This window comes from Protopterus annectens, chromosome 4.part0, assembly GCF_019279795.1.
Source record: "Protopterus annectens isolate FY-2018-M chromosome 4.part0, PAN1.0, whole genome shotgun sequence".
Lineage (NCBI taxonomy): Eukaryota > Metazoa > Chordata > Ceratodontiformes > Protopteridae > Protopterus > Protopterus annectens.
In genome coordinates this window covers 1,970,586,532-1,970,613,236 of record NC_056733.1, presented here as the reverse complement: position 1 = coordinate 1,970,613,236, position 26,705 = coordinate 1,970,586,532, and the positions used below count along the sequence as shown (strand labels likewise).

Here is a 26,705-nt window from a genome sequence, read left to right as displayed (position 1 = left end):
CCCATCTTCTTGCTATCCAAATTCATATTGCATGTGTTATTGTCATGGCTTTAGCAGTCTGTATCACTGGACAGGCCAAGGTGTTTCTGCTTTTTATGGGTTTCATAGATATCACTATTGCAGGCATAGCAAAGGAGCAAATTGTAGTTTGGTGGAGGTCTTCACATTTCACAGTTTTGATGTTTTGATATTAGCAATTACTATAAAATAGACCAATGTTTTCATTCAAAATTATGACTATGTACTGTAATAACATTTTTATTCATAACTTGAACTAGAAGAGATTTAAAAATTACTACAGGGTATGAAATTAAAGTGTAGATAATGCTGAAAACTAACTACCATTACTTTTTTGAAGATTCATTCTTTGTTTACTGATAAAATATCTATAAATATCACATTTATGTTAATATCTTAGGCAATGTCCAGTTGGAAGCATTGTAGAATACCATTTCATTGTCTGAGTCAGCACAAAATTGTGGGACTGTCTCAAGACAACAATTAGGTGATCACTAAGTCAGATATTATGATTTTTTTTTAATTCAAAGTTAAGGACGTGCAATATTAATACTTTCATTACTGCTTTGCCCTGCAAAGAGCTTTTATGTCGTATTTCATGGCATTAATGAAAAACTTGCAAAAACCTGGGAAATTTCTCTCTGCTACCTTATGTCTAAATATCAACACTTTGCAGATATTTATATTTGTTTAGTAATAAATATGGCTGTTATGCATATTTTATTTGGTTGTCTAAATTAGCATTCCAATAATAGCATGGGAGAACATTTCACAGGACAACTCAGCACAGTGGTAATGATTGGCTGCTGATGCACATACAATAGACAGTAAGTAAGCATGTGTGATTTCCTTTTATGCCAAAGCATTAATGTGTGCCATATTAATATTTATATTAATAACTTGATCCAGGCAGTACATATATGGTACTTCATGATATCAAATGAAATGATACATAATGCTGCAAAAGTTGTCACCGACACGTGATGCTTGTGTGTTTCCAATATGCAGATGCTTATACTTGTTTAGTAATAAAGAATGCAAACATGCATTATTGTTATATTTTTTAATTATCCTAGGCATTGTCCACCAGGACACATTGGGGAAACAGGATTTCACATTCCCAGTCACCAGAGAGGTTATGTATGGTGCCTCAGACAAACTGAATACTAGGTATCACCAGAAGATGTTTATATGCTAATCTTGGTATCAAATGAAAGTATATGTAAAGATGCAAAAACTTTGGAGTGATAGTTAGTGGCTAGATACATTTGTTTGTCTATTAGATATGGAAATATGCATACAAATTATAATTATGTAAATATCTTAAAATGGAGTAAAATCTATTAAGTTGCTCTGAGGCAAATTGAAGATCGCATCCACACGAACAAACTCACACTGATAGTTGGGGGTCTATTTGTTTTGGTCAGATATGAATTGTTGCCTTATAAGTATTGTAATAAAATTTACATATTATCTAATTACTTGTTCAATATAAAATCAGCATTATATCTGACTGACATATTAATATCGCCAGAAAAAAAAAGAGGAATGCATGCAGAAATGTTTCGTAACTTTTCTGATAACTTTATAGTCTTTGAGCTATATACATTTGTTTACAGGTAGCAAAAGTTAATTTCCTGGAATTTTTACAAGGTGGATGTTGTCTGACCAAGAAATCTGTAGGTGTCAGGAGATGTGAAATTCCTCTCAGTCTATGTGATAATGAGATATGTCACATAAATACACAATAGAATATTTGATATTTGATAATTATCTCATATCAACATTTTAGTATCAGTGAAAGTTTTGAATTGTTTTCTTCCTGTTACTAAACAGTCCCATCTACAGAGATGTAAAAAAATGAAAGAACTCAATATACTTAACAAGTCTAGTAGTCATGTTAAACTTCTAAATAGCATAATTGCTACAGTAAAGAATATTACAGTAACATAACCTCATGTAATAAATCATTTGGATTTCTATCAGTTATTTTTTCTAGAAATGTCTCATATTTTGACCACAATTTATAGATTAATCTCTTATTATTATTATTATTATTATTATTATTATTATTATTATTATTAAAGCTTATTCATATAGTCCAGAGCTAAGAAAATAATTTAAAAAAATTAGGAAAGGATTCTACTAAAACAAAGGGATAAAGCATGGGGCACTTGGCGTACTAACAAAACTAGCAATAATAGGCAATTATTCCTCGAACTAAGAAATAAAGCAAAAAAAAAAAAAACATAAAAAAGACAAAAAACAAATAAGAATGGATAAAAAACCCCACTACTCCAATATACAAACTAAGCACAATTCCAACCCCCAAAATTCTTGGCAGCCATAAATAGAATTCTCCACCCTGGCCAAACAGGTACCCCACCCCCAAACAGACGTGCACAAAAAACTAACTAGGTACACTCTATAGATGTAAAAATTATCTGACTACTAATAGTAAGGCTATCATGGCAAGAACCCACCTCCTCTCCACACTACTGTATTCTTCTGCTCTAGTGAACCTAAATAAAGGTGATCTAAATAAATTATCTGCTTTCTATAACAAATGAGCAAAATTTGCTATGGACTCTTCCTACAGATCCCACCATTGTCAAACCCTCTAGAAACTATCCTAGCTTGAGTTACCAAACTTACTGACCCTAAACCAACTCACTCTAGCTCAGCAAATTCTTTACCACTCCAGCAAAACCGCAACCCTACAAGCCTAATTAACCATTACACCAACAACTGTCAGCTGAGATCCACCAACAAAGGGCTGGTTGAAGTATCCAAAAGCAGACACATCTCAGGAGATTCCCTATACTCTAATACTATTGCAAAACCTGGAACTCCCTCCACTTGAAACCTGGATACAGACAAACAAACTTAGCTACAAAAATCAACTAAATTCCTATCTCTTCAAATCATGGATTTGTACATGTTCTTACCCTGGCTAACTTCTCCAAACCAACTCCATTACTATATCTCTTCCCTACCTTGAACTATAATATATTTGTTATAGTGTCTTCTTAGAACATCAACTCAGTTAATGCCTTTTAATTGAGTATGAAGTACTGGTTTTAAATAATGTTATTATGTACATTAATGGATGCATATTCTGAGCCTATTCTTTCCCATCACTGTCATTGTATTGCCTATGTTGTAATTCCTGATCTTAATGTTCGTATGTACAGCAATATTATGCATAAACTGAACTTATACTTTGCAAAACTAATATTCGTAAGATTCTGACAATTTTGTAAGTTTCCTAAATGTCTCTTTTCTATATTGTTACGTGTTTTTCACTGATATATTGTGTGGAGCTTTTCTCCCCAGGCCTCTACTGAAAATGGGTAGCCCTGCTCAATTGGACTTTCCTGGTAAACAAATGTAAAGTAAAGTAAGTAAATAAATAAATAAATATGTTTTTCTAATTTCATGTTATTGTGTTTCTTGCTGTTGCTAGTAAGCACTGTAAAATTGAGATCTGATACAATGTTTCACTTGAATGAAAACAAGTGCTGAATAATAGTAGATGCTTGGTTAATATATAGTTATCTATCTATTATGATTGTGCAGAATAAATACATAAACAAAAACAAACAATAAATAAATACATGTTACTATATACATGCATGCATACATGGATGTTACAATCATGCATTGCAAAACAACTGAATTAAAATCCAGCAATTATCACTTTCCTTTCTAAAAATGTTTCCTATTTGAATTCATTAATGGTTACTTTTTTTTGCAATACAGAAGAAGCTACTTAATTTTTCACATTAGCATACTAATAAGCCTGTTTACTTTCTTTTGTCGGGCTGGCAACTCGGCACTGTAAAAATCCACTGCCAATCATGTGCGAGAGGAGTTCCGCTGTGGCAACCCCTAACTGGGAAAAGCCAAAAGAAGACACACACTTTCTTTTGTCAGCTACCTCTTTGAACAATCTTCTAAATGCATTTTAATGGCCATTTGTCTGGAAACAGCCACAGATCCTTAGTTACATTTTCACATCCTATGTCTAACTGGTGTGTTTTTCAGCAGAAGGCAGCAAGTTGTACCTTAAAACTTCAGTTATAAATTATACATATTTTATTTATTTTTTCCATTTTACATTCATAGAAAATGTTCCTAGGTTCTCACATATTTTATGCCACATGAAACATACATATTCCAGATTAAAACACATATATTTTATCTGTTGCAGTTTTTATCATACTTAAACACAACTCACATTTCCATTAAATTTTGATTTAGAAAACAGTAGCATGGGTATATATGAATTCCACAAAGATTCAGCTTTGTTGTGCTTTCAAGCTTCGAGTATGTTGCTGCCACATAGGCTCCTATTAATTATTATAGTTAAAGGGTAAGCTACCCATGGCCCTATGTTTCTAATGAAGGCTACAGCAAGAGATGGGGGGGAGGCTCATGTAAAGAAGCAGAAGTGTGGTTTTTAATGAGTAACAGATTTCTTTTTAATGCTGTGCAATTCATTGGTATGAAGCTAAAACTTACTACTTCTCTTTTACTAACATTGACTTTTTCTGTACTGCTCAGAGAAGGCAGATTCAAGTTTATTTACCAATAATTGAATATATATATATATGATTTTAGATTTTTTTAATTAATTATAATATTGCATTTTGTTCTGAAAGGGACATCATGTACACTTTTCTTTACTAAGCCTTTCATTAATATTGGATTTTTTTTTAATAATAAAGTATAATGTCATAGTTTCATTCTAATATTTATGTCATACAGACTAGTACGGAGTTTTCTGATGTACTTACTTGGTAGGCTTGTACTAAAATTATGGAAATTATGAAAATTATTATACCACTGTTAGCCAGTGGTTAGTTAGGTGCTCGCTACTGTACAATGAAGTCTGGAACTGGGATTGAATGAAAAGATTCTTGCTGTATTTACATACAAGACAAAAGCACCACACACAGTAGTGCAACTGTCCCAGTGGCAGGCATAATCTGATATGATTAGCATATTCCAACTATTCAAACTCAGTGAGGATTACCACTTACATCCCCTTGATAATGACCTAAGGTTAAACAAAATCACTCCCTTCAAATATTGAAGTACATAGTATCGTATTGCTAACCATACTAATGTAATCTTACTATTAGGCCTCTAATCCCCCAGGTGCTTCACTTAGGGGGGAGTTTGTGGAATTCTAGGGACCAAACGCACACATATCATATTTTCCCCAAAATATAATATCCCAATGAACCATTTATATCTCTATGTGTGGGGTGACTACTGTATTAGTTTTCTCTTAATTAGATATCCCACTTTATAGTTCCATCCTTATATCTGATTTTAGTATCACCATTTTCATATGAAATTTCAAATTTTGAAAGAACTTTAAATTGAAACTGCTTATGGGACAACAGCAGGCATCTTGTTTCATTTGTGTGTATTCTGTGAAGACTCACTGAGTATGTACAGTTTTAGAAATGTGTTCATAATTAACTTAGGGTGTTAGTGTTAATCATAACTTTGAAATCTTTTATGGATGTAGTAATTCTGTTTTGAACCAGTTTTAGACATATGAGACAAAAAATAGGGCTGGGTTGCATAAAAAAGTAGGTTCAATATTGTTGTAGTGGAGTAGATTGATAAGCTAAGCCCTGGCTATGGCCCAGATAATGTTAGACTGCTTACAGCTCTGGCACTGGACAGATCTGGTGAAGGAGAATGGGTTATGTAAGTCCTGGGGGGGGGGGTGATGGTATGGAAACACTAAATGCCACTAACCCTATGAGGAGATGTGGAATTATAAAAGGTAGTCCCCAAGGTTGGCATTTAACCACCAAACATCTTCAGCACTAGCTCCGTCACATGTGCAAGGGAGCATGCATCTGTACTGGGGAGGGCATTTTAATCCATGTAGGAATGTAGATCAACCATTTCCCCACCCAGGGGAGAGGTTAGGTTTAGTAAATATGCCACCATTGTCTGGATGCCAGTGAGGTATAATGCACTGCTGAGGCTGCCTGTATGATGTCCACTCTCAGCCAGCACTTTTCCTTGTCACTGGGAAATACTCAGGATGAGAGGAGGGACAAATGGGCATGTCTGGTAGGGGGAGGCCTGATCATCAGCAGGTGCAGTGGCAAAAGCATACAAAAATATTGCTGTAGTGGGTTTGAGCTTATTGTTTGTTGGTTCAACAGGGTGGACTTATGCCACACAGTTTTATTCATACAGATGTTTTCCTTGCATGATATTATACGTTTTACCTCATTAGTTCATAGGTAGCTACTAGGCATGTATTTCAGGATGCCACCAAGTAGCCTATCTCAATTTCCAAACTGACCCAAAGCAATGTCTGGTTAAGTGACTTATACAAGGTCACGCAGTAGGTAAATGAAGTCTGATGGACTCAAACCCTGTACCGAGAAAACAGCTCATTAACAGCTCATAGCTTTAACCCTCTGCTCTAACTGCCAGACCTTCGTATTGCAACTTGGCTTAAACTTGTCTGTTGTAGACATGCACTTTGTGGACCATTCTCATTCTGCATATTCTATTATTCTGATGCTAATACTGCTATTAACACACAGTTCAGCATAGCAGCAGTGCATCTCAGATTCTGGGCTGGACTTTAAAAGTAAAGATAATGCAATATTGTTCATAACACTATTTGCTTTAGTAAAAATTTTCATAACAACTCTGTGGTCTAATCTGCAAGAATGTTCGTTGCCAAAATTTTCTTCCTATACAACCACTTAAATAAACGCATACAAACTACCTTGTAAGTTCAAGGAAAAAAAGTCACTGAATGGAAGTCGTCATGGACAAGTTTACATCAAATCATTTTAATCTGGACTTGGATAATCTGTTATAGTTCTATAAAAAACTAAAATCTCATCTCCATGAACAATTTAAATGTACTTGCTTCAACTACAGTGGATAAATGATATACTGTTATCACCCTAGAATTCTAAGTTTGCTGCTAACCCACAGACACATTTGATGTAATCAGTCTATTACTCATTCAACTGTTTGCTATTTGATCTCATTATATTCAAGTTAATTATGCTAACATTTCATCTTCTATGTTATGCACAGATTTTAGTTTTGTTTTGTCAGTCTTTTATCCAAACTGGGCCATAAACTTTGTAAATATTGTTTTTTGTTAGTCCTTCATCTATATTTATACTTTATCACTGGATTTAATTATATTTATAATTGCCTTGAGGGCCTGTGATGTGGATAAAAATATCCATCCACCAGTCCTATCACTCATTTCTGGAAATTGTTTTTTTTTTCTATTTTAAATACTCCGTAAATGTTAATTTTGCTCTTTTACTCTCAGTTAGCTATTATAAGTCTTTCTTGCATATTTTGGCTACCTGGTAGACTAGCTGCTTATTATTAGTTTGATTTTTGTTTAATAAAAAGAAATTTGACAAAAAGTACCACCCATTACTGGATAAAATTATTTTCTAATGGTACAATTTACTCTGATCAGGAAGCTGTTACTAGCATTTGAACTTATACATTCAGCTCTATATTTACCCCATCCACTCAACCCTTTGTCATCCTTCTTTCCCCATCCAATATAAACCTCCCCCAATTCACTGTAGATCATGTCCTACTGACATATTGACACTGTATAAAGCTGAAAATGTCAGATTCAGAAGCCCTGGAAACATCCCTGGCTATCTCTGAGTAAGGGTTAAACATATATCTGCTCAGCTCCTCCTGAACCTTTTCCACCCTTGCCTCTTTATCAGTTACCTATCAGATGCTTGGACGGTTGTAAAAGTGGTACCATTATATGTCAGCAGCCCTACCAGAGATACTAGAACCTATAGACCCATAATCCTCAATGGCATCACATGTAAAGTTATGGAATGAATCATATCTGAATTTAGAAACAAAGTGAGTGATCGTCAATCCCTTGACCTTACTGACTTTGGGTTAATAAAAGGCAGGTCTTCTCAATATTATTGACTTATTTGATAAAGCTGCCGAAACCATGTTCAAAAGTCATTCTGTGGACATTTACTATCTGGACCTACCACAGACGTTTGATATAAATCCATTTAGTGACATTATTCACAACGAAACCCAAATAAACATTAACTGTTATGTGACACAATGGATAGCCAACTATTTTACTGGAAAATACCACACAGTGAGGGTTGATGGTATGTCTTCCATAAAACAAATATTGTTGGTGTCCTACAGGGCTTGGGTCTGAGATGAATGATATAAAGGCAGATGTCAATGGACTTTAGATGACCAGATTTTCTAATGACTGCAAGCTAAGTGCTATTGTTAGCTTTCCCATTGATTCCATGATATCCCAACAAGGGCTGGATCAGCCCACTACCTGCTGTCATGATCATGGATACAAGCTCAATGTTCAAAAATGTAGTGTGATCTTATATGTAAAACAAAACTATCCTTTTTCATAGTAGTTAAATAACACCCGACTTAAAAAGGATGTGATCATTAGAGTGATAGGTACCTTCACTGAAAATGAGCTAATCTTCAACCACCATGTTTTAACCATAGCTAGGAACTTAGTCTGTCTTGTCCAATTAATTTTCAAGGAAATATCATCTACAGCTAAATAAGTCATGACTCCTCTCTATTTATCCTTCAGTAATCTGATCATCAAACAGAATGCTCCCTTTGACATGTACCTCTCCAGACATCTCACCCAAATTGAAAGATCCTAAATTTTTTAATGGAGAATATTTCAAGACTAAGCTTTTAAAACCCCTAGATAGACTGAAAGCCATTTCATGGGATCCTGTCTCATAAAGGTTTCTGTGTAACCACCTTGCTGAAGTTTCCATCCCATGAAAGACTGTCCTACTTTGGTACCCTTCACCTCCAGAAAACTAGTAGTACCATGAATACTCTAACTAAGGATCTCAGTTTTCATCTCAGAACAGGATCATCTGTTGAGCTATATATCTACAACAATGGATCATTTACCTATTGAATACATCCCCTTGCATATCAAAAAATTTAACATCTTAGTCACCATTAATTCTAGTCTTGATGACTGGAAGGGTAATTGCAAATTCACTTCTGAGGTGTACTATATATCTGTCCTTGATTGGGAAAGCTAATATATTGACTAATTCATTAGGTTGCCAAAGTACCATCAAGTCTTTTGGGTTGCTTTGGCTAGGCTACTCAATGGAAATTTTGACTAGTATTTCTCCAGTTATTCTTAGCCTTCATGGTCTGAACACTAGAACTCACAGAGAAATAATGTGCAACTCACACCACAATCATTATAGAAACCTATACAATGATGCATAATGCAAATATTTTAGGGACAAGCATTAAGATACACATATTACTGTCACAACTATCCCCAAATTCATTATACCTCTATAACTCCATGATAGTGCAACTCCTCTTCATTTTTTGATCTCATTCTTTACTTTAGTATATGAAATTACTGTACCAACTACTAACTAGTGAAATTTCTCTCGAGTCAATGTATATCTCAATCACAAAATTGTACATATTTACATAATTCTAAATATATTTCAGTTTGTCATGTCTGTACATGTTGATGGTTATAAATTGCAATATATTACTCACAAGCATGAACCTATGCAAATGTGATGTACTGCAAAACTGTTTTTTTTTCCTTTGGCTTCTTCCTTATGTTTTTGCACTTTATATTACCACTCCTGTATCCATTTACCTTCCATTATTATATTGTGGATAATTTATTCAATGGATAATATTTTTTTCTTATGTGCCTCTGTACCTGGGTTGTGGTTGAAAAGGGTCATTGTACCAGCCCATCTACCCGGTTATCAAATAGTAAATAAATAAATAAACAGGCATTTTACCTTCCTGAATGTGGCACATTTAGCTAATATATTTATCTGAGATTTTTTTCTAGGTTCTAATTAGATTTTCCTGTTAATCAATAAGAAATTTGTACCTTTTGTTTTTACCTGTCTGTATTATAAGTTGTAACCATGCAGGGCCCAGTGGGATAAAATACCCACTCAGTTAACAAACAGAATGAGTAAAATAAATAAACCACTACTGGAAGTTTATTTTTATGTTTTTACAACAGCCTTAAAAAAAAACAAAGTAGCATATTGGCATACAAAAAGAATCAAGATAGAAGGGCAAGCATGTTGGAAAAACCTAACTCTCAACACTGAAAAGAACGCAGATGAATGCTTACAAATGTACAACTGCCTCAGCATTTGGTTCTAATACTCAGCCGGCATTGTTTTCAATGCTACTGTTTACATGACTGGAAAAAGGTCTAATTTAAGAAAGAGCATTCCCACATAACACAGTGGTGTCACCACTAAAGTTATTGCATCACAGTGCTTGATTCTGCAGTTTGGTTCCTGACAGGAGCACATTCTATGCGGATTTTATCATCCCTGTGTTTGTTTGGATTTTTGCTAGAGTCTCAGATTTCCTTTCATATCTGAAAACATGCCAGCAGGTCAACTGGATATTTTCCTAAGCTGTCCTTAGGTATAGTGTGATTGTATGTGTACATACAGAACTGGTTCTCTGCCTAACATGTATTGCATTCCAGCATGTGTTCCAGATCCTCAATGAATAAATGACCCAAAAGCAAAAACTAACCTAACAAAGTAAGAATATAGATGGCAATTCACTCCACAATGATCATCATGCAATTCAACACAACTTCCAGTGACATATATATTTAACTGCACTTGTTCTCATAATCTGTGGGAACAACAGATGTTTACAGGTTTGTCTTTACTAGAGTAGTAAGTATAAATTACAGCAAAGAAGAAAAGTCCATTATATTTACCTACAACATCAGCAAGGCCATACACTTTCTGACCATAGGCATCCATTTTGTCCCAAACAAAGGAATATGCAAGGTTAGGTGATGCATGAAATGATTTCTGGAATAGATGCCCTTCAACAGCTACCATGAGGTGAACCCGGATTAAATTTAATGGTACTGTGAACTGAGTCATTGTGATCTTCAGCAGAGATTTATATCCAACTGTGCGGGAACTGAGGTAGCACAGCTTTACACTGGAGCTAGGGATCTCAATTTCTTCATGAAGAACCTAAACAGAGATGATTAAGAATTAAATTTCAAATGCAGCTGTAAGTTATCCAAAGCAAGATACTGTAAGGCAGTGCAAATAAGCTGTTTCCTGCAAATATTCTAGTAAACTAAATTCTGGTATGTCACAAAAACGTCTGCATTTCTCTCTACATATGACGTATAACTGTATTTTTCCAAACTATTTATTTTTATTCCAGTTTTTTCCAATCACAAGGAAGAAGTAAAAGTAAATAAGTCTAAAACACTGTCACAATGCAGAGCAAGCCTTTTTTAATATTATGCCCAAACCACTGCACAGTTCTTCAAATAAGAGAGTATGGAAATTTTCTAATGGAATGCACCTCCCTGTGCTGTGCTTCTAATGTCCAATCCAGAAGTGCTGGTGATGTAAGATTGGTTAATTCCTCCTTCCCCTCAAAGTAGATGCCCTAGCCATTGCCTTCCTATCTTTGTCATTCCTAGCAACTGCTTAAGCCCTGGGCCTCTACACAGAGTTAGTGAAGGCAGCTGTCCTGTCCCCTGCAGTGGGTTCTTTGCAGAAGTATCAGATTTGCAGTTTCAGGTGGTAAACAAATGATTGACTCAAATGCAGACAGACACATGCACAGACACGCGTGTGCACACACACACACACACACACACACACACACACACACACACACACACACACATACACACACACACACACACACACACACACACACACACACACACACACACACACACACACACACACATGCACACGTGCGTGCACACACACACACACACACACACACACACACACACACACACACACACACACACACACACACACACACACACACACACACACACACACACACACACACACACACACACACACACACACACACATGTTAAAAGACAATGGATTTATCCAAGTAAGAGAGCATAAATGAAAGATTGCTTCTGAAACACAGTCCATGTCTGGTCATTGTGTGAAAAATAACTTAAAGGGAATGTTTTCATAACAAGCAAGGGAAATAGGAAGGTATGAAACCTCAGTATCATTTTAGATTCAAACAGTATATTCTCTTAATGCAACATTATCCAGTATAATGCAACATTATCCAGTATAAGAATAAACAGTTATAGCTTAATGAAATCTGCACTGCGGGACTGGAGACTATGCCTGCATCAAAGTACTACATAATCATATTGCTAAGTTTCACAATTACAATGGCCAGGCTAGAGATGCCATGACATGCAGGAGAGATGGTAGGCATAACTGGGATGGGTGAGGAGGTTATGGGATAATATGAGGCTAAACAAAACAAAATTCTATACCATGGGGGTTTATGTACTAACAAACAAAGAAACAGTCTGTTGTTGTACAGCAAGCTTAAAACTTAGGAAACCCTCAAAAGGCTGTGGTATTGGAATGTGATTTCACAGCCGGCATTACAACCCAGGACATGAAGTATAATTATAATTGGGAATGTTCAGTATAAGTTGACTATGTACTGATGTACAATATAAAGTTTTCAACAGCAATATCATATCAGTCTTAACAGAAAAATAACAATTTTGTCTGTAGCAGCCCTGAAATCAGAAGCGATAGAATGTGTGAGGTAAATGAACAACAACAACAACATGACAAAGGTGAATTATTCTTAAATTTCCTTATGTAGCTTAGAAATTATTTGTGGTTTTCATAAAACTAGGCAATATTTCTGAAACATAAGGCAAATTGCAATAATGGCATAAAGTCAGTTAAAAAAAAAACAGAATAAAGCACTTTAGGGTGAATGATCCTGAGTTTTTGGTTATTAGCCCTGAAATCTTGAGATGTAGGCTAAAGCCCTAGGTCTAAGGGTTAGATCCTGAAAGAGTTCTCACATAAGAACAATTCAGGTGAGAATTTGCATCATCTTCTCTAAGCTGGCATTCTTAATGACAAATACAGTGACCTGGTTTTTATTTTTGTGAGTTGCGGTGTTATCTTTTGCAGTGCAATGCTAGGTCTTAAAAATATCAACTGCTAACGGGCTATGTTCTCTGGACCTGGGTACAATTCCCTCTGTCTCCAAATGCATGATATAGGGCACTTACCAAAAGGATAAAGCTGTAAAGGATCTAGTTCTATATGACAGAGCTTATGCTTTGGTTTACCAGTGATTCATAGTTATGCATCTCAAAGAACTGGTAACCAGTGCACTTTCAAAGTGCATGCATTACACTAATGTAACAGTTGTAAGGAGTATACAGTTTTTCCTGTATTGTGCAGCAATGATGAACAGGCATTAAAAGTTAAGGTAATATCCTCAGAAGAAACAGTGAGAATTTAATCTGCAGCTTTTCAGTAATGAAACCACTGTAATAGATGTGTTTATCTTTAAAACATATTGATACTGTTAATGCTATTGGTGTCTAGTGTGTTGGATAGTTTCACACACATTACTGCACAGACCTAAAGTAAATGGCAATAAATCTGGGAACATGTAGTCTCGTCTTTTCTTATTCATATTTTCCATAAATAAATGAAAAACAACTGCTGTTCTGCCAAGTACAAATAAATCCAGGTCCCGAAATGTAAAGATGCTTTATTGGTCCAAACACCTCAATAGGAACACCACCAAACAAACTGCAGGCTGTTAGTGAAAAAACAATCCAAATAACGTATTCCACAAAACGTTTTTGTCGCCAACTTCTTCAGTAGTCTGGGCTCACGTCCTGCCGTACTCTGACCCAAGTAGATTCCGCGACAGGGAACAAAGCCTAAGATATGGTCCTACTTGGTCGTGGTTTAGGATTGTACCCAAAATGCGACGTCGTACGGTACCACAAGCTCGCTCCCTAAAGGAATTAACTATAAATTACTCGGAACACTTTGGGATATCCGTGTCAATTACCGCTAGTTAGCACACAAACCAAACAGCAGGCAGGCGTAGTACTGTTAACACTATTGGTGTCTAGTGTGTTGGATAGTTTCACACACATTACTGCACAGACCTAAAGTAAACGACAATGAATCTGGGAACATGTAGTCTCGTCTTTTCTTATTCATATTTTCCATAAATAAATGTTTACATGGTGACAGAAGTAATATAAAGTAAGTTATTAAGTCAATTAAGAAATTGTGCGGCTATTGCCTCCTTGAAATCTTCATGGCAATTTGTCTGAGAAATGGAAATCATGGAACAAGAAAATGCATTTATTGCTGACTGTGACTACAATATACAAAAACTTTTACTTAAAAAGGTACTCTACGTGCAACATTTCTGCATGTTCAATGGGAAGAACCCTTAATAATTGCAATACACCTGCGTTTCAAGGGAAAAAGAAAAAGAGATAGTATTACTGAAATTAGCTATAAGGAGCTACCATCTTCCAAGGAAAAAAAAATATGCTATATACTCCTCATGAGGGCACATAGTCCCACAGAAAATACTTATTTTTATGTTACTGAATTAAAAATATGAGTGAAAAGTTTGAGCTTCGTGAGTTACATGATTCCTCAGTAAGAGATGTACAGCTAATAATTCACATCTTCCAGTTATTTATGCTTGAAAACAGTCACAAAGTGTTGCTGAAAAATAAAGTATTGATTTCTTCCTTTGTTCCACAGTAGACATTAGAACAAGAAAGCATCCCTGATTACAATTATACAGCACTGTATTCACTTATTAGATACTCCCAGGGCATGTCAACATTTAAACCTGTAGGAAACAAAATAAACCTACCTTCCATCCTGTATAATTCAAATAGCTTACCTCCTCCTTCTAGGCAAATAAGGCTTACCAATAATTAAAAGTCTCAAACATTTACAGCATTTAAAACCAACTCCATGACTTCCTAAAGCATGTATTATTACAGCACTTACTGGATTTTTCTTTGTAATATCATTCTCATGTTCATGCACTCATGTTTGCCCTATATATGTATATCATCTTGTTGATAGTAGAGTCATATTTAATTGCATATACTACAAACTTTGGTAATTGTAATATTCCCTCAAACTCTGATTTTTTTTTTACTTAATCTTACCACTCATAGCTTCCAAACATGTTCACACACAGTGGAACTGCTAAATGTAAGCATTCCATTGGACAGTTTTAAAGCTCTCATCTAAAGTACTTTGAAAGCATTACAAATTAGTTAGGTTTGGAAAGGGGGAATGCTCTTTAAAAGTAATGGAATATATTAAATTAGAAATTAATGTTCATAGGTTCATAGGAGGTTACTAGGCTAGTGGCTCTAGAGCCTTTACAAGCCTAGCCATGTTAGTCCCAGGTATCCACATTTGTTCTTTTTGGGTAGGTCACAGAACAAATTTGTGAACAGAGTGGGTCTGTGATCAACACCAGCTACCCCTGTCCCTGAGGGACATGGGTACCACCCCATGTGAGGAAGGATATTATATAAATCATTCTGAAATGAGGAAGAAATTTCCATTACTCATCTCCCTAGAATGCTTTTTTGCTAAACTGAAACAGGAGAATAAAAAGACTGAATGAGATATTTATTTATTTTTCAGCAATACTTGGTGTTTTTTCAAGAGGCACATTTTGGTATGTATCTCTCCAAACACCTGCACCAACTGGAAAGGCCACAGAAATACCTCAAAAGAGAATCCATGGCCTCCAACACCTGTCCTGTGTGGACAGGCTGAAATCACTACCACTCTACTCGGTATCGTACAGATTGCTTAGAGGTGATCTGTGTCTTGTGTAAAAGGCGATTTCTGACCCTGCTCTACTAGAGATGCTCCATATCCATAAGTCTAACTCCTCACGCATTGCCCAATCAAAAGGCTTAAACTTAATATGTGACATTAACAAAACCTGCTGGAGAGACAGGTTTGCCTCCCAGTGGCTGCCCCATCTCTGGAGTATACTCCCCCATACTTGTCAAACAAAGTACGTTGCTGCCCCTCTTCAAGTGCAACCTTGATGAGCAGATGGGAAACCACAAATTTGTCCCAGGGGTTCTACCTGTATTCCTCACTGACAGGGGCAACAGGTGGTGGTTGAATATTCTTTTTTGGGGATAAACTCTTGGCTAGGCTTGTAAGGGCCCCAGGCCAATTAGCCTAGTAATCTCCTATGATCCTATAATCCTAAGTATAGTATGAGAAATGATAACAGGAAAGGAAGGTTTTTCTGAGAAGCAGACTTAACAATGAATAACACAACTGATGTGTATGGCATGCATGGAGTTATTTCATCACATTTAAATGATCTCAAACAACTGGGTAAACCTGCCTGATAGGCAGTCAAAATGAAAATAAGCAAATTAAAAAAAGAATGGGCTGTGAGAGTCATAGAAAGCGCAGAATCACACGAGAAAAGTGTAAGTGATTAATAAAGTGTGAAGAAGCTGTAAAAAGAGAAATCAGTTTGTTAAAGTGTATAAAATGAAAGCATCAAATTTTCATTTGAAGATTGTGCATGTAGTAGAACAAACTCATGAAAGTGAATTGAGTGAATGGAATAAGGAGTTGATATTTGTAAATGCTAACAAGTTAGCTGTATGAAGTGCCATATCATGTAACACACTTGCTTCAAAAGAGTTCACTTTTCTGTGTTAATTAATAAGCACATCTACTATTTGCTTTTAAAGAGTGAATTTGTTTTACTATTTCTTATTTCTCATCAGCCAAGCAACCAAAAATAGTAGGATAACTAGCACCTTATACTGATACAATTATTTATTTATTATTATTTATTATTTGTCTGACATTTGTTGATAGGATTAGTCCATCTGAGCTTGCACCCTCTTTCAGTGGAGGCCTGAGGAGAAAATCTCCAAAGTGAAAAAAAATATATATATAAATTATACAAAAATTTGATTTAGAGGGAAAGTAATACAAGACAAAACATCTGTGGTGCAGAAATAAAAAAACAGACAGGTTTACAAAAAATTATACAAGAAGAAAAATAAACATCTATGTATAGATTGTTCAGGCATGATGTTCAAAGTGAAGAATAATATATTAGGATAACAGTACAATAATGTGCAAAGATTACAGAGGCTAATAGGCAGCATATTGTTTTTCAAGACAAGATATAGCTGAAAAAGGGATGTCAAGTTAAAAGTGAGTAAAGAAGAACATGTTGGCCTAAGTAAAGGTTGGAAAAATGTTGAGGAAGTAGTTAACAGTGGTCCAGCAGTAGAGACATATAAGATGATTTGTCAAGTGTAAGCTAAAAGGGAAAAGGGTAAATGAAAGACAAAGATAGAGGAGGGGGCAGGGAAGAAAAGTATAAGATTACAGGGGCAGAAATTAGATGGACTGGGAGGGTAGTAGTATAGGGTTTTTTTAATGTTCCGAAAAAATCATGTACTTTTTTTTTACATTCACATTATTATTTTTTGAGCTTATGCCTTCACCCAATAGCCATCATATGTTGATAATGTTATAATATGTTAATAATGTGCATACAACTCTCTGTTCAGCACCTTTGTACTTAGTGACCATCTGACTTGCATTCTTGACGTGATGGTCCTGACGTTTCACCTTCTCAAATCTTTTCACTTCTGTAGTGCCCATAGCAGCCAACCTAAGCCAATAAGCATCTATAGTGTCTTCAGGACCTTGTACTCATTAAGAGCATATGATAACACATGGAAATGTACTGCTAGGTGCATAATAACTTTTGAATTTATCCGCTTGATGCTATTGCATTTTTCTTCTCTTCATGAAAATAAAACAATTAACTATTTTATGGCTTCTTCCCCACTGATATGCAGAAACATAGCATTTCTTTTTACCTTTTGTGATTTATTGTCTAATCTACTCACTTTGAAGAATAAACTGAATTTCTAGGCCCAAAGCTTTCATGTTATCCTAGAATTAATTACTTATCTATATGAATGCACTTATGTAATTTTCTTGACATAAATTATATTTCTGCAATTCCAAATACATTAACTTTTGAAAGCAAATATATTCTACCACTTCCCTAGATCTATTTCTGAAGTTCTGTCAAGTATTTCTTCAGTCTTGATAACATACAATTCTGTGATTCTTTCAGTATGGAGGGTAAGCAACACAGAGATGATGTTTATATTTTATAACTAAAAAAAGAATGTAGCACACTGGGCATATTTCTTTGAATGCAAATGAGAAAGCTACACAAAAGCTAATATTTAATACAATTACTTCTAGATCATTTACTTTGGAGGACAAACCATATCATTATCCCTATGTCATTGTCCTACTGTCCTGAAAAATCTGCAGACATCTCAGTCAGTGGATGCAATATGTAGAGATAATATGTGCAGAGTTAAACATACTACAAAAAAAGCATGTCCTGCAATGTTGCTATAAGTGAATAATGCAAGTAAATTTGTAGTAGTGCTGAGAAGCACAATTAAGGTTGAATTGAAACTGAATGGGATGCAAGCAGGTGATTAAAAGAGAATGACCCTATACTGTTGAAAAAATATGTTATGTGTACTAATCTGCAAGATCTTAATGAATCAATAATAAGAGAGCAGTACCTGGTTTGTGAAACTGAAAAAGTGGCTTATTTTGTTTCAGGAGCAAATTGCTATTTTGTGTCTGATGCTAGTCAGGAATTTTGCCAAACTGAGCTTTATAAGGAAAGTTCCAACCTGTGTATTTTTAATTTGCACCTCAGAAGGAAGTAAGAACTTATAATTCATAAGGCATTTCATCAGCACCTGAATATTTCAGAGAGCTGTTGCTTAGTAACCAGAGTTATTGCTATAAGTGATGAAGTTAGACCAAAGAAGACAATAAAACATAATAATTGAGTTACTGGCAAGTAAGCTGAATAAAAATAGGTGCAATATCAGGAGTGCAGTGCTGATATACTTATTGTGTTTTAACATCTGAGGTTTGAAACCAGATAATGAGGTTAGAGAAGTAAATACTAATGCCTCCAGAGAATAAACCTGCCAATGAGATATCTTGATATGATGCAGTATCTTTTAGAGTGTATGCTGAACATGTCAGAAATAAAGATGTTATTAAGAGAATAACAAAAACAAGATGTGTAAAGTACTAATAGTAGCGCAGTGCAGTCCAAGAGAAAAGGTGTGAATTGCTTAAACTAGTAGTGACAGAAATGCCCACACTGAAGTATGCTGATCTGAATAAGTCAGTCACATTAAAATTAAATACTAGTGAGAATATCCAGTGATTCAGCAAGAAGATAGACTACTTTTGTATGGATCTAGAGCATTTACAAACCATCAGAAAGTATGTCTTCTATTTTTATAATTACTGTATTTGCATAAGCTGATGATGTCTCATTGACTTTTCAAAAAATACATGCTCATATAGAAAAGAGTGCTGCATGCTGTAATATAATTGTGAAAAGTTCAATGGATATATTTAAGGTAACGGTGCTGGTGAAAAGTGACCATGTGACATAAGAAAGTATATTTGAGTGGTCATTATACAAGGCACTCTCAAAACTAAAAAGAATGTTGCTGCAGTTACAAAAGTCTGGCATTATTGTAAAATAATAAGACAGGAGAAGTTAATTATAGCTAATTTGCTCAGTCTTTCATCTTTACTAGAGCAACAATAGGATTCATTTTACTGTAAACTGGAAATTAATGGAATAATTTCACAGTTGTCTATGACAGAAAAAATAAAGAGTTTCAGCAGTTTAGTGACACAGATCTTGATATTAAGTAGCTTAAAGAACTGGCTAAGAGAAGGTGACCAGAAGAGAAAACTGCCACGATGAAAGGAATATTATTACACTTTTCATTTAAAGAAGAAATTAGCTGCAAACCGGGCTTGATGTTTAAGGGTGATAAACCAACAATGCCAAAGGAAAGAAATGGTGACAAAAGTTCAAGAGTTTCACTTGAGAATTATAAAATGGAATGAAAGAAAGAAAGAATATATGTTATTTTAACCAAAGAAGTCAATGCAAATAGAGCAAAACATTCAGAAATGTATAATACCGTTCACAAGAATAATCTTACAGAGAAGATTATTCATTTTTAGGATGATCTTAAAGTGGAAAATATTTGTTTCATTAGCAAGACTGCACATATCTGGTTTCAGGTGACTATTATTCAAACTTTTCTGAAGCATTGAAATAAAAAAATACTAGCAAAACTTTCAAAGTAATGAATTCTGGATGTGATAATTCCTGTTAATGCCCCACAGTATGAAGGCAAACAGATGAAAATGCTTAATAATTACTTTCAAAATATAAACTGCTTAAGAGAAAAAGATGTGTTAAAAATGAACATATCTCAATGTAACATGAGTATATTTGGAGAAGTATCCAGTGAGATATATAAATAGGTGTTCTATGAAACCCTATTCACTAGATGCATTATTAAAATACTTGTCAACTAATGAAGTTCCTATTACATCAAGCATCAATAGTGTGGACCAAAAGAAACGTCACAAAATATTTAAGATTTAGAAAGTTCCTTTAAAAGCCAGCAAGATATCAATATAGTTCAATGAATGAAAAATAATGTAAGATCTGAACAGCACTGACATTTCCTCTTATTTCATAAATTCTGCTATTAGTGTTATAGCTCTGTATCTGTAAAAACACATATACAGACATATAGATTTACATAGATAAACAGATAGATATCCAGAAACAACCATGTCTGTTTATGCCCACAAACAAATTATATATATATATATATATATATATATATATATATATATATATATCTATCTGGGTACACTTTTAAATTTCGAAATACCAAAATCTCGTGTTTTGAGATACTGAACTCTAGAAACTTAAAAATGAACAAAAAAAAAAAAAAAGCAAGTACACTAATGTTTTTGCAGTGAGGCAAGCCCCCCTGCACCCACCACACCATCCCTACTTTAATATATCAACTCCGAGATCATGCTACAGTGATGAGAATGGTAAGTGGAATGGGAGAATTACGTGGGGAGTGCAGGGGGGGGGCTTGCCCCCCAGCAAAAACGTTATTTTAGCTGTCTTTTTTTTTATTTTGTTCACTTTTAAGTTTTGAGATACCAAAATCTTGATGTTTTGAGTTCGGTATCTCAAAACTCGAAATTCTGGAATTTCGAAATTTAAAAGTGGACCTATATATATATATATATATATATATATATATATATATATATATATATATATATATATATATATATATATATATATCTACATATATATTTATATATATATATATATATATATATATATATATATATACACACACATACACACACACACACACACACACACACACACACACACACACACACACACGGATGTGTATATGTGTATGTATACACATGAACAATACTACTGACTGAAAATGAAATGAATCTCAAAAAATGTCATGCATTTCATTGTCGATCAGAAGCAACTAAAACAAAAATACTTTGGTGCATGATGATGACTGCAAATGTAAACAGCACATTTACATTAGTGATCATAATGCTCCTGATCCTACAAACAAATTTAAAACAAAAATCTACTTGTATAGGGGAGTACATCCAAACATTCTACATCATGGGGGCTCTGTCCCCTATACCAATGGATTTAAATATATTAATGCCCAATCTCTCAACAGCAAAGCTAGTAAAATGCATCAAATTATGCTATGTTTGCCCTCCTCAACTTCAACTTTAGTATAAGTCAATGTAATTCACTAATGACTATTTGCACCATGAAAACCTGGCCACACCTAAAGTATCCTATAACCAAAGGACCTGTACTCATATATACGTACACACACACACACACACACACACACACACACACATATATATATATATATATATATATATATATATATATATATATACAGATAAAACTTATTGAGTAGTGGTATAATAACTGAATGCAAAATCCTGAAATGTCAAAATATTAAAACTTTACTATATTGGACTCAAAAGCTCCAACAGCATACATATTATTGTTATTACTACCATTAACTGGGAAAACTACTCATGTACCAACTCCTTTGCTCAACGCTTTCTGGAATTCATAAATTCCAATGCCCTGGATCAACTTATCCACACCCCCACCAGGGGCAACAATATCCTATACCTAGTTATTACCAACATGAGTGACCAGTGTTCCACACCTGAAATCAACTCCTCATTGGTTAGATCCGACCATGAGCTAATTACCTTAGATATCTGCATCCTGCCCCCACCCACCATTAAGGAAACCATGGTAAAAAATTTCTCCAAAGCCAACTTCATCCTTCTTAAGACAGAAGTGGCGAAATTCATGACACCCATGCAGATGGACAATACAGTTACGACTGCTGAATCCTAACAAATGCACTCTATAAGCACTTACACGAGTGCATGGATCGTGCTATCCCAAACAGAACCAAGATGCTATCCTCCAAAAAAAGGAAGCCAATCTGGTGGTCCCCTGCCATTAACAAACTCTACAACAGAAGGAAGAGACTGTTGCAAAAGAGAGTAAAATCCCATGAGTGGAGGAGCTCCCTGGTCAGCCTCAGTAAGAAGCTGAGATCCCTTATAAGATCCTCCAAAGCTAGCTATGAAAACAAAATCACCACTGATTCTAAGGGCAACCACAAAGCATTCTATAGCTATGTCAAGAATCTCAATGGCAATAACCAGATCTGCTCTGAGTTACAGCACAACAGCATGAAAATTACAGAACCAACTGATATTGTCAACATCCTGGCAGATAGGTTCAGTGCTAACTTTACCCCCCTCTCACCCCCTAAAGGGCCGATATCTATATAGGAAGAATGCAGAGTCCCTGTAATCACATCTATGCAGGTAAAAGCTGCACTCTCTACAACCAAAAACACAGCATCCATGGGGACCGGACAACATCCCAGGCTGCGTTTTACATGAACTTCAGAATGAACTGGCTCCCCACCTAAGCACCATGTTCAGTCATAGTCTCACGTCAGGCTTTGTGCCTACTAAATGGCACACAGCAACAGTTATCTCACTCCACAAAGGGGGAGCAACCACTGATCCTGGGAACTATTGCCCTATTAGCCTGACGAGCCTGGTCTGCAAGGCTATGGAATGTATCATCATGGAACTCATAAACAAAAACATTGGTAACCTCCAAACTCTGGACCCCAACCAGTTTGGGTTTGTGAAAGGCAGATCATGCCTTCTGAACCTGATTGACTTCTTTAAGGCAGTCACCAAAGCCGTAGATGAGGGTAAGGTGGTTTACACAGCCTATCTTGACCTTGCCAAGACTTTTGACACCATCCCCCATTCTGGAATTATAGCTAAACTCACTAAACTAGGTATAAATCCCTATGTCACGAGATAGGTTGCCAACTGGCTCACTGACAGAACCACACTGTAAAAGTTGCAGACTCCTAATCTGACTTCAAACCAGTGACAAGTGGAGTACCACAGGGTTCAGTCCTGGAACCTCTCCTGTTTGGTATCTACTTCACTGAAGTACAGGCTAACACAGAAGGCCTCTGGCTAATGAAGTTCACAGATTACTGCAAACTAGGAGCCACAGTCGAGTCCCCAAATGATGTGGACATCCTATAGAAGGGCCTCACTGAGACAGATGTCTGGTGTCAGAAGCATGACCTCAAGCTCAATGCCAAAAAGTGCATTGTCATCCCCTTTGGTAAAAACTCTGTACCCATGAACTAACACATAAATGGCAGTCTACTTAATGCCGAATGTGTGATAAGACACCTTTGGACCCAGGTGGACAGTAGTCTCTCCTTTGATAATCACAACACCACAGTAGTCAGGAAATCCTTCTATGTGGCACACCTCATCACAAAACGGTTCTCATCAAGGAAAAAAGAGGTCATTGTTCACCCCTACTCAGCACTCATTAGACCCATTATATATTACAGCGCCCCTTTTGGAATGTACCTCACAGGACATCTGCAGCAGCTGGAAAGGCCACAGAAGTACCTCACAAAGAAGATTACTGGCCTCAAACAGATGCCCTACACTGAATGTCTCAAAAAACTCCAGCTTTACTCTGTAGCATATTGCCTACTCTGAGGAGATCTCTGCCTAACATATAAAGCTATATTAAACCCAAAAGATGTTGAACATGCTACACCTAAAGAAATCCTAATCCCCTCTGAGCTAGGGACCTAAACCTTGTCACCACAATAAAGAGGACATGCTGGAGGGATCGATTCCTGTCCCAGAGACTTCCTAAACTCTGAAACAAGCTACCCATCTATGTCAAGCAAAGTTCCTCATTAGCACTCTTCAAGAAAAATCTTGATGAGTGGATGGGAAATAGGAAATACACCCCGGGGATCACTTCTGTGGCTCTGCTCGACAGGGGCACAGGAAATTAACTTTCTTGGGTGGTGTAAGCCAGGGAACCTTGTTGGCTAAGCTTACTTAGGCCCTTGGGCCGATAGCCTAGTATCTACCTATGAACCTATAGTACATATGTACAATGCACTGGTACACAGGCAGTCAACAAACAATATCAATCCTCTACTAGTGAAATTCAAAGATGAGTGTTGACATGGGTGCTATGGAGGGACTAGGCTAACCTCTCTACACATGTAGGGGAGTAGGTATTTTGGTATTTTGATTCAACATTTTAGTACTTCAGCATTTTGGCATTTCATCATTGCACATTCAGTATCAGGACTTTCAATATATTGCTTTCATATATAGGTATATTGCAAAATGTTGAATATTGAATTGATAGACATGTCTGTAATGGTGTGTTAAACAAAGAATGTACAGTAGTCCAGCCTCACAACTTATCAACTGGATTGTGTTTAAATGTATGATCAGAACATTGTGTTTGGCTGTTTTAAGGTAGTTAACCAGTGGGCTGGGGATAGTGTTGGTCAGGGTAGAATAGAAGTTCTGTTGGAAATCATTGCTGGAGTGGTTTTCTATACAGTTTCCTTCTCCACATTAGTGCCACTGTGCTGATATATTTAGGTTTGAGCCAAATAACAAAAAATGCTGTGATTTAGTGCATTTTAGAGGTTTAATACTATTGTCAGTGCTTGCTATTGTTCCCTCTTTTTATTTATTGATTTTAATTTTAGATTAATTGCATTTTTTATGCTTGCTTGTAGTTGTCAATTCTTGCTTATATAATGTCTCTCTCTCTCTCTCTCTCTATATATATATATATATATATATATATATATATATATATATATATATATATACACATACACATATATAGTGTGGCAGGTCACAACCTTTGATTTTTGAAATTTGATGTTATATAAATAATATTGTAAAGGGTATAATGATATGAAGTATTAAAAAAGCTTTGGCTTGTAAATAGTGCTGCACAGAAATATATTGCTTATAAGACATGCATGCCTGTCTATTAGGTAGTGCAGTTCCTTTCAGCAATGCTGGTAACAAGCAATTGCATAATTAGTTGTTTATGGTCCTGAAGTTCAGAGAAGTTTCCCTCATACTGCAGGGGGGGATGTGCTTGGAGCAGCAATTCTAGGATGTGTACTGTGTTAAAAAAGAGACAACCTGAAGGAGCTTGAGCTGTCTGGAGATATTCTACTGAAATAAATCTAGTCAGGTGGAAGTTACCTAAGTTTATGCTTGGACTAGGTAAACAATCTACAGAGTTTGTGTTATTTTGTTTCATGTCTTGAAAAAGAGTTTGCACCAGTAAAATGGTATTTTATTTTCCATTTTTAATTAAAGGCTTTTATTTTTATTAACAAAGTGCTTCTGCTGCCTTCTTTTGATACTGCAGTAGTGGCTTGCAGCAGAAAAATGGCACACTAATCTGTGTGCCAACAGTAATCTTGAGTTTACCTTTCACTACCACAAATTTGAATTGTCTTCTCCAGCTAAAGAGTTTTCAGTATCAGAAGGGTTTTGTTTTGTGTATGGAGTATATTTTTGCCTAAAGCAACTGTTGGGAACTGTTGTTGCTGCAGCTGAAGGGGTGACTGTGGTAGCCAAGTCAAGGGTCATAGGTTAGATGATTCCCGGGTAAACTACGATCTCCCATCCACAGGTCTTGCAGATGTCATGACCTCACTAGATCTTAATAGGTCATAATGAAGACAGCACTACCTCTTAAACAAATAACCAGGGGAAAGGACCTCAAAGCATACCTCATGGGCTTTGCTTGGTACCCACAAAGTAGAATGGGATTTGAGTGATTATGCCAAATTCATCCTGCCCCAACTAACTGGCAAACCATTAAAGCTGCTATGGATGTAAAAGGGATTGAATATCATGACTATGATAGGGGTAAAAAAGAGCTATTAGCTTGAGCTGGCGTCAATTCTGTGACAAAGACTCAAATGTTTTATAGCTGGACATTTTCTCCTGACAAACTGATAAAATCTCTATAATGTAATTTAAAGCATGTACTTTAACTACAGATCAACTGCGGTGGTGGGGCTGCGGTACCGCTGTTGCCTGACAGTAAGACGTTGTCTCGTTCGATTCTCAGCTAGAGCATCTTTTGTCTGGAGACATGCATGAATGGGCGTACCTTTGTTGAAGGCTGTGCATCAGGGCTACTGCCAATCATTAGCGGACCGGAGTTCCGCTGTGGCGACCCCTAACCGGGAAAAGCCAAAAGACACAACAACAACTTTAACTTTACCTACAGATCAACATACAGAAAATAACATTTTAGAAATTTTAGCTTTTGATAGGTTTGAAAAGGCATTGCCTGTCAGTTTAAGAGAG

At 35.8% G+C, this 26,705-nt stretch overlaps 1 protein-coding gene across 5 annotated transcripts in view; it reads right to left on the bottom strand.

The window, feature by feature from the left end:
* Nucleotides 1-26,705, bottom strand: part of TENM2 (teneurin transmembrane protein 2) — a 1,770,657-nt gene that overhangs the window by 237,343 nt on the left and 1,506,609 nt on the right. For all 5 annotated transcript variants that reach the window (XM_044069584.1, XM_044069586.1, XM_044069585.1 and 2 more), the window contains one exon: nucleotides 10,835-11,102. In XM_044069584.1, coding sequence (XP_043925519.1) covers nucleotides 10,835-11,102 — 268 coding nt within the window. The remainder of the gene's footprint in view (nucleotides 1-10,834; nucleotides 11,103-26,705) is intronic.